Source organism: Chaetura pelagica, unplaced genomic scaffold (assembly GCF_000747805.2).
Source record: "Chaetura pelagica isolate M959 unplaced genomic scaffold, ChaPel_1.0 scaffold11, whole genome shotgun sequence".
NCBI classification, from domain to species: domain Eukaryota; kingdom Metazoa; phylum Chordata; class Aves; order Apodiformes; family Apodidae; genus Chaetura; species Chaetura pelagica.
In genome coordinates this window covers 4914623-4929740 of record NW_009952694.1, presented here as the reverse complement: position 1 = coordinate 4929740, position 15118 = coordinate 4914623, and the positions used below count along the sequence as shown (strand labels likewise).

The 15118-nt window shown below is 46.8% G+C and overlaps 2 protein-coding genes across 2 annotated transcripts in view; both read left to right on the top strand.

Annotated features, from left to right (window-relative positions):
• Positions 1 to 113: 113 nt before the first annotated feature.
• On the top strand, positions 114 to 14531 carry TMED10 (transmembrane emp24-like trafficking protein 10 (yeast)). Its single transcript, XM_009993964.1, has 5 exons — positions 114 to 199; positions 3694 to 3854; positions 8943 to 9016; positions 13157 to 13283; positions 13695 to 14531. Exons 1-5 carry the CDS (start codon positions 114 to 116, stop codon positions 13814 to 13816), a joined length of 570 nt encoding a protein of 189 aa, XP_009992266.1. The 3' UTR covers positions 13817 to 14531.
• Positions 14532 to 14890: 359 nt separating this feature from the next.
• NEK9 (NIMA-related kinase 9) overlaps positions 14891 to 15118 on the top strand; it is a 29322-nt gene continuing 29094 nt past the window's right edge. The window contains 1 exon segment of the mRNA XM_009993962.1: positions 14891 to 14920. Coding sequence (XP_009992264.1) covers positions 14891 to 14920 — 30 coding nt within the window.

The window sequence follows — 15118 nt, the reverse complement described above, 5'->3', positions numbered from 1 at the left end:
TGTGTGCGGGAGGGCGGGCGCGGGGTGGGCCTTTGGCTTGAGCCAAAAGCAGCGCTTTTCCCCCCAGAGCTCTGGCTGCAGCAGCACGTTCCGCGGGCCGCCGTGTGAGCCGCATGCCGAGGGCGCGCTGCTGGACGGGCCGCTGCGATAAGGCCGCCCTGAGCCTGCCCACACCGAGTGGGGAGTGTGAGGAGTTAGGGTGACGTGGCTTTCCAAGGGCTCCTTCCCCGCGCAGGGCCTGGCACGCCGGGATGGAGCAGCAGGCCGCAGGGAAACGGCGAGGGGAAGGCTTGGGGAGAAGGGGTTGGTACACAGAACGGCTGTTGCCACCTTGCTGTGCCATGCCATGGCTTGCAGGGACTGTCAGGAGTCAGGTGTTTGTCACTTGAATTCTGTGCTCAGTCTGCCTTCCTCAGGCTTTCTTCAGATTTCCCACCTAGCTGAGTGAGGTCTCTTGCCACGTAACCAGTTTGTAACACCTTTCTGTCTGTTTTTTATTTCTATTTAAGCTCCCAAAGGCTTCAAAAGTAAGCAGGCAAACAAGCTGAGACAGGATGGCCTGCTTGGGCATCTCGAGCTCAGTGTCTCTCAGTGGGTATTTGAGATCTCCTGAAATCAAGTTGCCCTTCCAGCATCTGCCAACATGCACCCAAAGGCCTTGGGTTATTCTTGGCAGCAGTGCTTGGCTATGGCTAGAGAAGGCTGTTTCTGAAGTCTTGCTTTTTTAAAAATCATGTTCTCTTGTTCTTGCATCATTGTGAGAGGAAGCTTGCCTGTGTGTAGGTGGAGCCAAGCAGCTTTAACAGTTTAAAATGTTGCCATAGTATTTGCCTGATGAGTTGCTTGTATTTCAGATCAAGTGCAGTGTTCCCATCTATCTCTTAACTGCTTGGTGATCGCGGCTCCTCGTTCTTTGGTTGCCCATTCTTAGGTCAGCTGACCCCATAGTCTCTTCCAAAACTGACTTACATGACAGAGGACTTGTCTAGGGAGGTGGCAAAGCAATGAATCCCACTCTTGGGTCTTAATCTGGCTTTGCTCTGAAGCTGGTATTCAGGTAGGCTTGCTCATGGAAGTTCTGTTTTACTGGAACTGTGAAGTAAAACTAAGATAAAGTCCTCTACTCAAGAGTCCTCTACAAGGGCGAAAGAATAATTATGCAATTTTTTCCTTCCTATTTCCTTCCTATTGTTTAGGTGTGCTGTGGCCTCCCGGTGCGCTGGGCCTGTTGTAACGTGCTGTAACCCCTCTGTTAGGGGTATACTTATTCTTCACGTCTTAAGTTTGTGTGGGAAAGGTTAGTTCAGGACAGCATGTCTGCAAGTGGTGTCTCTGTGCGCTGGATGGCCTGCCTTTAGTCCCCTGGGTTGGGCCACCAAACACAGGAGGCTGGCAGTTAACCCTGGCCGGGCGCAGGTTCGGGACGTGCCGGTGAGCAGAGGTTTGTGTGCGCGATAGCCCAGTGCCAACAGTGGCACCCTCTGTTCGGTAGGAATCTGCAGGCTGTGCCAGCTGGCTGCCCACGGGTGGCAGAGGTCTGGCTTGGGCCTGGCCACGTGCCTCTGCCCCATTGTCGAGGCTGGCAGTTTGGGGAACCATCAGGCTGTTTGTCAAGGGCAAACAATGCCCTGTCTGTAGGGGATTGCCTTACCGTAAATAACGTTAGAATAGCATGAAAAATCCCTTTCAGGTCAACTCCCCCACAAGTGTTCTGGCTGAGCTATTAGCAGCCTCTTCCACCCCCGCATGCCTGGCTGAATGGGCAGTGTATTTGGCTCACTTGGGTGATGCTATTCAGTTTTGATGAAAGTGGGTAGCAGAGCTTTTACTGCCCAGAATCCTGTTCATAAGCAGGCTGTTGCTAGAGCTGCAAAGGGTGAAAACAGATAAAGCTGCATAATATCCCCTAGCTAAAGATTAGCTCTGAGCTCTAGAAAGCCCTGAGGGAATGGGCTCAAAACAATAGGGACATTTGAGATCTTTCTTTACTGTGTATGTGTCACCACTTCTTGGGCTGGAGAAGCCGGTGTGCAGATGGTATGATCTCACCCTGATGAGGTAGGTGTCTTGCTTAATCGGGACTGCTCCATTGAACAGTGAGCATCCTATGGTGGCCAAAACACACAGTTTTACACCGTGTCTGCATGCTCAGACACAGACTGTCCGGCTCTCCAGCAGGTTCTGCTGACTTGAGCTGAGTGCTTCCCATAGCTTGATGGCTTCCTGACAGGAGATGGCTTGTATTGGTGGCTTGTGTCCGGGGGATGGCAATGCAGCTGCCTGTGCCTGACTGTGCAGGCATGCTTTCATCTGCTCACTGCTCAAGAGCTCTGAGCTGGAACTACAGCACAGAAGTTGTTCTGGGATGCCAACAAATACCATATGGTGCAGTGGAGGCTACGACAGATCCCATAATAGACAGTTGCAGGATAACCTATAGGTAGAGAAAGGTTGTTCTTGATGTCTTGCCCACTCTGGTTTATACATTGAGGCATGAGGGTTGTTATACTTTATTATTTTTCCGGCTTTATGCAGCAACTCTTATTATCCATGTGAAGGTCTGCACCTGTTCTGAATCCAGCTGACTGTGAGCATCAATGGTACCCTGTGGCAGGGAATTCATTAGGTGTTCTAATGAGAAAGAAGAGCATTTCCTTAGAAGGATTTGGGGTACATAGTCCTTTTATATGGCCTTTGTACAGGGAAACGGGGCTGTTTTACTGTTTAAGATGGAGTAAAGGAGATACTTTGACTTACTTTCTCTGTACCATAAATCATTTTATGTTCTGTCTTATTATGCCCAAGCTTTTCAGCCTTTCTACCTCTAAGACTTTAAAAGCACCTGTGCTTTTCCAGCACGCCTGTTGAAGGATACAGTTGAGGGACACTGGAAGACATTCCAGTGGAACACATTCTGATGATTTTCTTGCAGTATTGTAACATCTTCTGTTTTTTTCACCCCTCTGCATTGTCAGTGTATTTCAACTGGACAGAGCCTTTAATAGAGCATCAAGTCTGCGTCATGAAATGTGTGTCCTTTTTTTACTCTTTGTTGAAGCGTTTTTGTAGACCTACAGTTTTTGCCTGTTCCTAGTAATTTCATAGATTTAGCACAAAGCAGTCATTGTTCTGCCTGCATAGTCTGAATTGTCCTCTGAAGTGGCCACTGTTACAGATCTTGGCACTCAAACTTTGTATAACTCAGGGACATCCTGATGCTTCGTTTCTAGAGGAGTAGATGTACCCTTCGCCATTTCATCTTCTAGGGAATGAGGGGTTTTTTGTCCCATAAGGCTTCTCCATATCTCTGTTGCTATGGGAATTTGAGTTTTGCTTGCAAAATGAAGGTGACAAATAACAGTTTGTTTCAGCTAGAGTTCCTAAATGTAGTCTGTATTCAGGGGTTATAGGAGGAAGAGGAATTAGTGTGGTTTTTAGGTTTTGGGGTTTTGTTGGTTGGTTGATTAATTGCTTTTTGGTGGTGTTTGTTGGGTTGGGTTTTTTTGTTTTTTTAATCTGAAAGTCAATAATTACCTTAGAGGCGTTCTGACGCAGTCCACTCCTGGAGTGGGGATAAGGAGGTGAGGAATTGATATAATTGAAAGGAAGGAAGAAAACTGTTGAAAGAGAAGGGAGCAGATCCAAAGGAGAGGCTAAGAGAACTCCTTCACAGGCAGCATGAGCCTGTGTCAGTGAGGCACAGTGTTTCTTATCTTCATTGTCTCTTTTACAGATAACTGATTCAGCTGGGCACATCCTGTATGCCAAGGAAGATGCCACTAAGGGCAAGTTTGCCTTCACCACTGAAGACTATGACATGTTTGAGGCGTGCTTTGAGAGCAAGCTTCCTGTGGGTAAGTGAAGTGAAAGGTCTGTTGGCTGCTTCCACCTTCTGATCAAGTCCTCACAGATACATGGATTAGGAATATGGTAAAGTGATCCTGAGTGTGGTTTGCAGAACACTGATTTTTAAACGTGTTCTTCAGGAGGTTGTGAGCAGTCTCCCTACAGAATATCTGCTGTTGGGGTTGCATTTGAAGCTAAGTAATCCTCTGTGGCTGTCATGTAGAGAACTTGGGTTTCCTCTGAAAGGGGAATCACGTGTTCCTCCCGCAGAGTTCACTACCGTTGCAGTGAGTGGCATGCCAGGGAGCAAGTGGCACCTCTCTTGCCCTTCTCATGCTTCTCCCCATCTCACAGTTGAGCAGGATGCCATCATCTCCAGCACCCTGTCTTTCTCCCCAGCTAACCATCTCTCCCCATTTGATGGAACGTGATTTCTCCAGTGTGTACATGGCAGCAATCCTGTGTTGGATTGGTGACCACTTTCTGCAGCTGGGGAGCGGGCAGTGAAAATAGAGAACGTGGCCTTGGTTTGCACCCACAACTGCTCTCTTAGTGGTCAATAAAGGGAAGGGGAAATGAGCAGAACGTCAACCTTGCATTTGTGCTGCAGGGACAGTTGCCTAACGAGCACTGAGGCTCGTTTCCTGTGAGTGTGACGCATGTGCTGCTTTGAGTGGCTGGGCTCAACTGCGGGACAAACGCACTGAAAACAGCCACCACATTGGCTCCATTTTTGGTGGTGTGAGTGCGTGCAAGCTCATAAATGCTCACATTTTCTCATGGTCACTGTCAGAGTTCTGCTCCCTGGTTCTGATTCTTCTTAAGTCTTATCCTAAAAGATCCCAGAGCATTTAACAGGGCTAGCAGCATGATAGAATCACAGAATTGTCAGAGTTGGAAGGGACCTCTAGAGATCATCTAGTCCAACTCCCCGCTAAATCAGGATTCCCTACAGCAGATTACTGAGGACTGAATCCAGGCAGGTCTTGCATGTCTCCAGAGAAGGGGACTCTACAACCCTCCTGGGCAGCCTATTCCAGTGCTCTGTCATCCTCACTATAAAGAAGTTTTTCTCCATAGTTCAATAGTACTTCCCATGTTCCAGCTTCTGCCCTTGCCCCTTGTCCTGTCCCTGGGAACTTCTAAACAGAGTCTGGGTCCATCCTCCCTGCACCTGCTCTTTAGATACTTGTAGGCATTACTAAGGTCTCTCCTCAGCCTTCTCCAGGTTGCAAGTGTCCCAGCTCTCAGCCTTTCCTTATAGGGGAGATGCTCCAATCCCCCAGTCATCTTTGTCACCCTCTGCGGGACTCTCTGTGATAGTTCACTGTCTCTCTTGAACTGGAGAGCCCAGAACTGGATGCAGTATTCCAGATGTGGCCTCACCAGGGCAGAGTAGAGGGGGAGAATGACCTCTCTCCACCTACTGGTCACACTTCTTTATTCAACCCAGGATTCCATTGACCTTCTTGGTCACAAGGGGACATTGCTGGCTCTTGGGTAATTTACTGTCTTCCAGGACTCCCAGGTCCTTCTCAGAACTGCTTTCCAGCAGGTCCACCCCTAACCTATATTGGTACATGGGGTTCTTCCTCCTCAGGTGCAGGACCCTGTCCTTGTTGAACCTCATTAGGTTCTTTGCCCAGCTCTGTACTATTTTAGAGATAAGATAGTGACCCCAAATGCTCAGGATTTTGCTTTTATTTCACTCCCAAGGTAGAGCTTCCAAATGCTCCTTAATGCATCAAAACATGCAGGCACTTGTGACTTACCTGGAAGACATTCATACTGTTTACTGTCCAGCACCTGGGTATTTGGGAGGTCTCCAGGCACAGTCCCAGTCCCACAAACCCTTTGGTAGCTTTTGCGAGATCACAATCTGAGGTGGGAAAGGCTTCTTTCTTTAGTTGTGTCTAGACTTATATTTCAGTGCTCATGACCAGAGATTTCTTGCTTAGACTGAGCCCTATATGGTTCTTTCGCTGGCAGCAGAGTAATTGTTCTCTGGCTCCCTTGTACTGTTGCAAGTTTGTTTTAAAGCTTTCGGTACTGATGAGAAGAAAATATTTCAAAGTGCAGCTTCTACCTGGTGACCAGTGGGGTGATGAGGTGGCAAAATCTAGAGCCATTCAACTGAGCAGCTGAATCCTTTTCTGGGGGCTTTCTCTTTGGGGGCCTTCAAGCTGCCATTTTCTTTCTGGACCCAGATTTCCCAAATTCCTTGCTAAAGAGGGATGCTATGTGATGAGTATGTCCAGATTTCCATGCTGATAATCAAGGAAGTATTAAAGTAAGGGAGGTGGCACTGCAAAGGTTGATCAGATGCGGGACTTGGTTAAAGTACTGTGGGAGAAGTAACCACATCAAAAGGAAGAGCCTTGTTTCCTCTCTTGAGATCAGCATGGGAATGGGAGAACAGACTTAAGTGCTGTTTCATCCCCATATTTCTTTTTACAGGTTGTTTGATTTTGGTTTATTTGCATTTCACAGTCTTATCAAGTAAGTGGTCAGGACTTGTAGTATAGCAGCCAAGGAGGGTGTTGGTGTGGAGTACTGGAAGAGAAAAACTGTTGATAGAGGAAGCTCAGAGCCGTTGGGTCCTGAAGGATCCAAGCAACTGGGATTTCTCAATCCTTAACCACAGAAATGAGGAAGAGGAAGTGAGAAGGACATCCTATTTAGAAGGTCCACCTTATAAGAGTGGAGGTGTTCTTAGGGTGCTTCTTGGAGCTACGGGTGGTTGCATGTCAGGCTTTTTTCTGCCTCTTCCGAGGTGGAAGGGTCCTGTCTTCCTGATCAGTTCTCTGTTCCCAGGGACACTTGCTCTCACATCATATGCAAACCTCTGAGAGGGGACAGCCTGGCCAGCCCTATGTGCTCCCCTGTAGGTGCTCTTATTGTGTGCTGATCTTTGCCTGATTGCTCTTTCTGTAAGCCATCTCTTCCCAAACTTTCTTAAGAATGTTATGGCTCATTTTTTTCTAGAATTTCTGTGGGAAAAATTATTGATATCTAGTCCAACCATACTGTTTTCCACTGACTTTGCGAATTAGGAGCTCCAGTTATCTCCCAGGGAGCGGTTCTGGACTCCAGTGAGATGACATCTTGAAGGCCTCCTGGGGGTTGTAGGTATCAGTTTAGTTCAAGATCTTCAGAACTTTAAATGTTTTTCTCTTTGCTGCTGATTCGGTCTGCTCTGGTAAGCTCTGAATGCAGAAAGAGCAGGGAGTTGCTGAGGATCTGATGAGCGTGAAGGGAGCTGCCTAGTGCCGTGGGCTCAGTGAACTTGTAGAAGAGCAGCTTGAGTTTTTCCAGGCCAGTCCCTGACAACGTTAACCTCTTGCAGAATGTCTGCTTTCCATCCCTTTGCACTCAGCTGCCCTAAGTTTTCTACTTTCTTACTGCCTCTTGGCAGCTCCCCCTCCCAGCCTGACAAATTAATTCTTACAGTTCTATTCTCCTGTTTACTGGCCTTTTCATCTTTCTCATCTCTTCCTGGAAGCTCCAGCTCTCCACCCAAGTTGCTGTTATTTAAACATTAAAAAAACCCTTACTGAACTTTGTGCTTTGAATTTCCTTCTGCAGCTACTGTTGGCTGTCCTACCTGCCAGTGTCCAGGCATGCAGAGATATGGATGATGGTCAAAACTTGTGGGTTGGAGGAGGAGCACTGGGTGTTGTATACAGCCTGTTTGTTAAGGAACAGTTGTGGGGCTTGAGTTTGTTTTTACAGTAACTCATCTTTTATAAGATGACCAAAAAACTCCATCCTAATCCTAATTTATCCATATATGTATATATCTGTATCTTACATAGCTAGGTTTGAATTTTGAGCTCCTGTATCCCTCAGAAAATTTAAGAAACAGTATGTAGTTGATATGGACCATCTTGTTGGTGTGTTATTCCATCTTCTGCTAGCAGTAGAAGGTGGAAGTGATTCTACTCAGGCGTTGAAGAGCTGTTCAGTGGGTAGAGAGAAAATGTGGGGGTGTTGTACTGAAGATCCGGAATATCTTCCTAGCTCTGACCAGAGTCACCCAGAGTAACTTGAAAGTTGAATTTGTTTGTGGACTGAAGAAATGTCCACCTGGCAGCCTCCTAAGGCACAGTGTGAGTATTGGACGTGCTCCTGAATGAAGACTCTGAAATTCATAATATAAGTGAATTCAGACCTTGTGTTTTGCTGTTAGCCAGCTGCAGACAATTTTATGCCCCAAAGCGCTGGGATTTGGGAATGTCTTCTGTATTGGCATATCCTTGGTGGGTGGTATAACGGAATATGATACTCGGGTCAGCAGACGTGCTGTGTTCTTTAGGGTATCCTATATGCCTATCCTGCATGCTCCCAGATGTGACAGTTTGCAGCAGATAAAAGCAGCCATTAGCCATAAGTCTCCTAGTTTTGGGGGCTACAGCCTTAAAGATACCTCCTGTGCTGTTGACTGCAGCCTTCTCCTACTCGCTGTTTGTGCAGCTCCAGCTGGCAGTTCCCTCAAGGGGCGTTTTCCTGGCTTCAGAGGGGGCTTGCATTAGCAGTGTGGGTCTCAGACATCTGTGCTGTTCTTTCCATGAAAAAATATGTTGGTAAAGGGATTGCCTTTGTTTCTGCAGACACTGCAATAGTCCTCATATGCCATATCCCTCAATTAGACCAGTCTACCTTCTGCTCCTTTGAATGTAAAATAATTTACAGTCCCAGTAACCTCGACAAGTTGTCAATGCACTTCCTGCTAGGAGGAACGTGGGCTTCCCAGTTGAACATTTGTCCCTCTGGTGACTAGTCTTTTGCCAGGCTGTTTCACAGCAGCTGGTATTCATCTTCTAATCCTCTGCAGTTTTTACAGTGATTTGCATCCTCCACACACTTAGCACTTTTAGTTACAGCTTGTTCTCATTATCTTTGGGAGGTTCTCCTTCAGCCAGGATTTATTGTGAAGTCTCTGTATTTTTAGGCTGGACTGTGCTGCCTCCGCACTTAGCTGCAGACATGGAGGGAGGGGAGGGATCTTTTGAGTCCTTCCTCAGTGGTGGGGAAAGCTGGTGATTTCCTGGCAGGCAGAATGTTTTGCACAATGAATCCTTTCATTATGCTTCCAGGAACAGGGAGGATGCCGGACCAGCTCGTGGTTCTGGATATGAAGCATGGAGTTGAAGCAAAGAACTACGAGGAGGTATGTCCTCTGGCTGCCTGCACTGTAGGCTCCCATTTCCCAGCATTCACATGATGCCATTTGTAGATCTGGGGCTCGTGATGGGAAGCTGTTTTCCCAGCGGTGATGAAAGCCTGTCTGCAACTTACAATTCCAGTGGAGCTTAGTGTGGCACAGGAGGGAAAAAAAAAAAGGACAAACATCAACCAAAATTAATTCTGTACTCTGGGAACTGGAGCCTAATGTGTGAATTTCTTTTCTAGGACAGCATGACCCAGCTTCTGGGCATAGACATTAAGAGTCAACAGGAGGCTGAGATGTGATGTTTCCCCAGTCACAGCAGTTGGGGGGCATTTTAGGTTAATATCAGATCCTTCTAAAGGTCAAGTTGCATTGTTACCTTCTTAGCTTCCTAACTGTAAGATGTACTGGCTCAGCAGCCCTGAAATGGTGCATTACTAAGAACTGACATTGTGTCAACGTAAAAGTGTTGGGCAGAGCAGTAGCTAGTGTGAAGTGAGTATTTGATTTGAAGGTGTGACATTGCAAATAGGCATAAAACCTAAATTTTTTCCATCTTAGAAGGACATAGCTTTCTTAGACCCAAGAGACAGCTGTTGCTTTGTGACTCAGGCAGTCTTGGCTGGTTTGGGTGCTGAACTTTGATGGCTGTTGCTATTCTTTTGGTTTACTAGAATTGGGTCAGTCAGCCCCCAACACAGACCCTGTGCCTGAGAAAATTAGAGTTGGTGATGGAGATATATTATTGCAGAAGATTGCTGTGTCCACTGCCCACAATAACACAGGAGATGCCTTAGGGAGAATAGTGGGTAGCAGAGGAGGCTGTGTATAGTTCTAGAAAATGAGCAAATTTCTAAGATGGGTATGCTGGAGATTTTAGATCCTTTTGAGTTTAGGGCTAGCTGGTCCTGCATGGCTTGAGTCAGTCTAGAGCACATCCTGTGCAGAGAGCAAGAAAGTGTTTTGTGTCAGGGAAAAGCAGAACAATCATTGCTTAAGTCAGTCTAGATCACATTATACACGGGCAGTAAAAAAGCGCTGGGGGTCAGGGAAGAGCAGAGCAGTCTTTGGGCCAGTTCTTTGGCAACCAACTACTGAAGGATTACAAGATGTTGAAATCTTAGGGGATGACCCCTGAGAGCATAATGGAGGATGATGGTGACTACACTTGCACAGTCTCTTTAAATACAACCCCACAGCCTACTCTTGAGTTACATTTCTGTAATGCTACCTACAACTGTTGCCCCTATGCAGAAAGGTTCTCTTAGGCCCATATATCAGCATACTCACAGGTTGTACTGATACAGCTGTCTTGGAATGAAAGTACGTATCCATTATGCTCATCAGTGTAGTTACATTGATGGAAAAGGTCCATGGACAAACAGGGAAAAGGAAGAGTTTCGTCTTGCAGTCCCACCTGATACCAAATGCCAATCTTGGCAGCACTGGCAAGCAGCCTTGACTTGTGAGGACCTCAAGAGTGGCAGACTGTGTTCAGCCTTGTTGAGAACTCATACTGGTTTACTGTTCATATAGCTGCTACGGATGTTTAGCCACACTGCTTTGCAGTGTGCTTTCTTTTTTTCATCCTCTTCCTTCCCAGGTTGTTGTAGTACTTGTGTGGTTTGACTTGACAGGTTGCTGTAAGGCCACAGAGGGAAGGACAGTTGCTCAGGTTTCCCTCCTGGAATTGCTGCCTTTTGGACCCTTTTACTTGTGATGTTCATCTACTGTAATGGTACCAGTGGCCTGTCTTCCTCCATAGTTCTTCTTATTGAAGACAGGGAGTAGTAGGAAGTAAGGAGACTTGATGTAAAGAGTTAAACGAGGGTCACTGGCACTGTGCTTCTTGTGCATGGATATATATGCAGTGAGAGGAGGGGTGATGTTCAAGTCTAGCTTCATAAGCTTTCATAGATCCTGACGTCCTTGGAGCAAAGCAACTGGGAGAGTCAGCTGGGTTAGAAAAGCGAACTGCATGTCAGTGTCATACCTTAGTTCTCTGGGGTAGGAAGGAATAAGATTCTCCATTCAATCAGTAGAAAATGAAGCTAGTAAAAAGTGAAGAGATTTTTCAAAGGGCACCAAGAAGACTTGGTGATTTAGACTCCTTTTCAGATCAGCTACCTGTCAATCCTTAGGTACAGCATATCTGTTTCTGTGTTAGACAGTTGGGGTTTGACAAATTCTTGAATGATCCCTGAGTAGTTTAGTGGAGTTGTTTTGGTTGTTCTGGTGGTCCAGATATTCCTTCTAGGACCATTACAGATGTTTGGAGGGCTCTTTACGAAATCCATTGTAGCAGCTGTGCATATTGGCTTCACTAGGGATGAAGAGGTTCTATGGTGTGTCTCTCAGAGTACATGCAGGACTAAAAGTAGCTATCAGGTGTTTCTAGTTACACCTAGTAAAAGCAGCTGAAGGGACGCAGAATGGAGCATTTTTTTCCCTGGTGGAACCTTTGTAGTCTGAGTGAGGAAAAGTGCCTCCGTTAATATAATGGAGCTGGTGAAGGTGGAGACAGCTTGTCAGTAGAGTTGCCTGAGACCTGTGTGTGTTACAGACCTGCCACTGTAGCTGTGTCAGCAGTCTGGCCATAGGCATGCTTACCTTAGGTGCCAGTTTTTGAGCAGAGCTCTGCTGACTGATACATGTCAAGGCCACAGGGTTTTGTTAGTTCAACCTATTTGGATAAAAAGCAAGAGGGGGTTAACCTCCTGCTTCTTACTCCTCCTCACAAACACACTCTGAATTGACACCGCTGTGCTTGCAGAGCGGTAATACACAGCTTGCCTCAGCATAAATATCCTCAGGTGACTGCTTGATGTCGTGCAGCTTGCCAGGATGTGTGTGTCATGTGAAGACCCTTCAGTGAAATGACTGATGACCTCGCCTGGTCACAAGCCTCTTTTCAGATGGGTTCTGATGCCCAGGCAGCTGCCTCTGGACGCAGAGTTTTGGGGATGCCTGCACCCTAGGAGTCCTGTTCCTTGCCTGTTGACACCTGGATGCCATCCTGAGACTTATATCTGAGTAGTCTGGTGTGGCAGTGAGACCAGTAGTGAGCTGCAATAATTTTGGTAGTGCATCTTTCTTCTGCTGTGTTATCCGGGGACATGGCATCGAGCCTTCATGGTGGGGGCCTGTCATTATTGGTAATAGTGACAAGGACCAGAGTTACCCAAACCCAATGCTGTACCAGTGGCAGGAATTGCTGTTAGCAGTAATGTTCTTATGTCACGGATTTTACATGATGTGTAGTCAGGTTATAGCCAGGACTGGGGCAGGGACACGTTTACACATTCAAATGTAAGTGATTGCTGTTGTGGACTGTGCTTTCGTAATTGAATTTCCTGTGGGTTTTTCTTTTTGCATACAAGTGTGTGACTAGCAGGACGGTGAGTTGCATGTTCTGCACAAAAAGTATGTCCTATAAACCCAGGTTTTATGAGGGAAGTGCAATTTTCTTTCGAGCTGGCTCCCAGGCAATCTGTCCCATAAGTAATCCAGCAGCGTCACCTGGTGGCTTGAGGGAGATGGAGCACTTTGTAGCTGCCTGGTCCCTACCAAAAGCTTATGCTGTCCTCGAGGTTATCAGTCTAAGTGATAAAAGCCCTGAGCTCTTGTGGGTGTCATCAAACCATTACTACTGGGAATCAGGCTGCCCGGGCTTTCTGGGCTGTGTGGCGACAATTAGGAAACTGAGCCTCTGTGCTAATATCCTGTGTGCCTGTGAAATAGTATTGTGTGCGTGTGTAAGTTAGTCACCTGTACCTCAGTGTGTGACTTGTATTCACTGGAGGTTTAATCATGTGGCAGGCTCTTCTACCCACTCCTCAGAAGCCAACTGTGAATAAGCTAACGTTAGGCTGAATAAGGAAGAAATGTGCTTGTGTGCATACTGTGCTTCTGCGTTGTGTGGGAGGGATAGTAGGAAAGTCTGTTTCAGAGAACAGGTGGGAAAAGTGGTAGTGTTTTGTGCAATGGTAGCTTTTGGCTTGTAGAGGTGCTTCCCTCTACAAGGGGATGACTGTCCCAGATCTGTATTATGTGAGAAGGTTTGGCTAAAACTGGCAGTAAAGACCCATGAGGGGGCTGTTGGGTTTGGCTCAGTGATTGTTTGACTCTTCTGTTTTCTAGATTGCAAAAGTGGAGAAATTGAAGCCTCTGGAAGTAGAATTGAGGCGTCTGGAAGATCTTTCAGAGTCCATTGTTAACGACTTTGCCTATATGAAGAAACGAGAAGAGGAGATGAGGGACACAAATGGTAAGAGACTGTACTTCTTCAGAGGTATTGATCTCTAAGACCCCTTACTTCTGTCCTCGTAACACATTCAGCAGAACACATTCAGATCAGGCAGTTACAGTGGTCTCTGCCTGTTCCCTTCTTAATAAGGGAAAACAGCTGTCTCCATTCCTAATGTGAACTTCTCTGTACCATTTAATGTTGCTCATTAACCACAGTTTCACCTTGTTCCCTCTCATTATCTATCTTGTTGTTCCTTCCACTTTTATTTTCAAGTACTGCTGGTGCTTGGGTGCCCTTACCTTCATGCCATATGATACCTTGCCTTTGCAGTTTCACAGGGGTGGGGAGAGAAAATCCTAGGAGCTTTTCCCTCTTGAGGTGCATCCTGTGATGTCAGACTCCCATGCAATGGTTTGTTGTCTGTTTCAGAGTCGACAAACACCCGAGTTCTATACTTCAGCATTTTCTCCATGTGCTGTCTCATCGGACTGGCCACCTGGCAGGTTTTCTACCTGCGTCGTTTCTTCAAGGCCAAGAAACTGATTGAGTAAAGGAGCAAGTCCTACTGCCCCTCCTCTCAGCCCCAGCTGGACATCGCTGGGACCCAGCCATGGCCCCTTGAAGCCATCTCACAGATGATAGCCACTGACTGGAGCTTTTCTGCTGATACTTGGACCCTAAAGGGGGAGGGGAGCCTAAACATTGGAGGCAACAGGGGACTTGTGAAATCCTGTTGGATATTGAGGGTGGGGGAGGTTGTCATAGGTTTGGGAATTCCTGGGGCAGAGATTAAATAAAAAAGTTGTTTCCATGACAGCTGCAGCAAGTTTTTGCACTGTCTGTTCTCCTTTTATAATATTGGCTTAATTATGTCTCCCATCTGTCTGTGACCGTAGTGTTACTCTGAGCCACCTGACCCTGCTGAGCTGTTGAGGTGCCATGCAGCTGGCACCAGGGCAGAGTGGGGCTTTCCTGTTCTGACCAGCTGGGATCTAAGCCTCCTGCAAACAGGCATGAGTGCAAAACAATAGGATTCATCATTCTAGCAGGGCCTGAGGATAGAGGGGAAGTCCAAGGATTGGTCCCTGTTGTGGACCTCTGTGTTTCTCCCTGTGGGAGCCAGTGTCTTTGTGCTGACAGGTCAGGGCACTTGAGCATACGGTGATTCAGCCTGGAGGAAGGGGAGCCTTGGAAGGAGGGCTTGGGAATGTGTTTGAGCTGAAGGGAGAACCTTGCTTTGATCAAATAAGCTGTCCAGCCTTGGTCCTGCCCTTGCTTCATGTGTTTGTCTTGGATTTGCCTCTCTTGTTCAAAATGATTCAGCAGTTTTCCTGAAAACCTTGGTTAGGGTTGGCCTTTTGCAGACAGTACGCCTCAGTCAGATACAGGCAGAACAAGGAGGAGCAGATTATGCTTGGAATTACATTGGTCTTACATTGAGCAGGAGACTTTTCTCATCTAATAGTGTAGCGTTTATCCAGCAGGCAGCTGGCTGAATCTCATTATTTTGAGACCTCAAAGCAAGGTGGGCTGCTGCTCCTGTGAAGCATGAGGACCTATGTCCTGATTTGAGGTCTGAGGGTGCAAGGGGTGCTTTGCAACTTGGCAGAGGGATTGTTGGAAGAATGTGGATGAACTCAAAAGAGCAGTACAGAGTAGAAACACGATAATGCTGTCAGATGGGAGGTGGCATCTGAACGGTGCTCTCAACAGAACTGTTACTCTGTGTGCTAGTACAGAGAGGCTATCCAAATGGCATGATGTTAAATAAGCCAAGCTGGGGGGGGGAAAAAAACAAACGGGCAGCTTAACTTCCTGGACTTACCTGATGCAGTTCTTAGGCAGTGATTAAA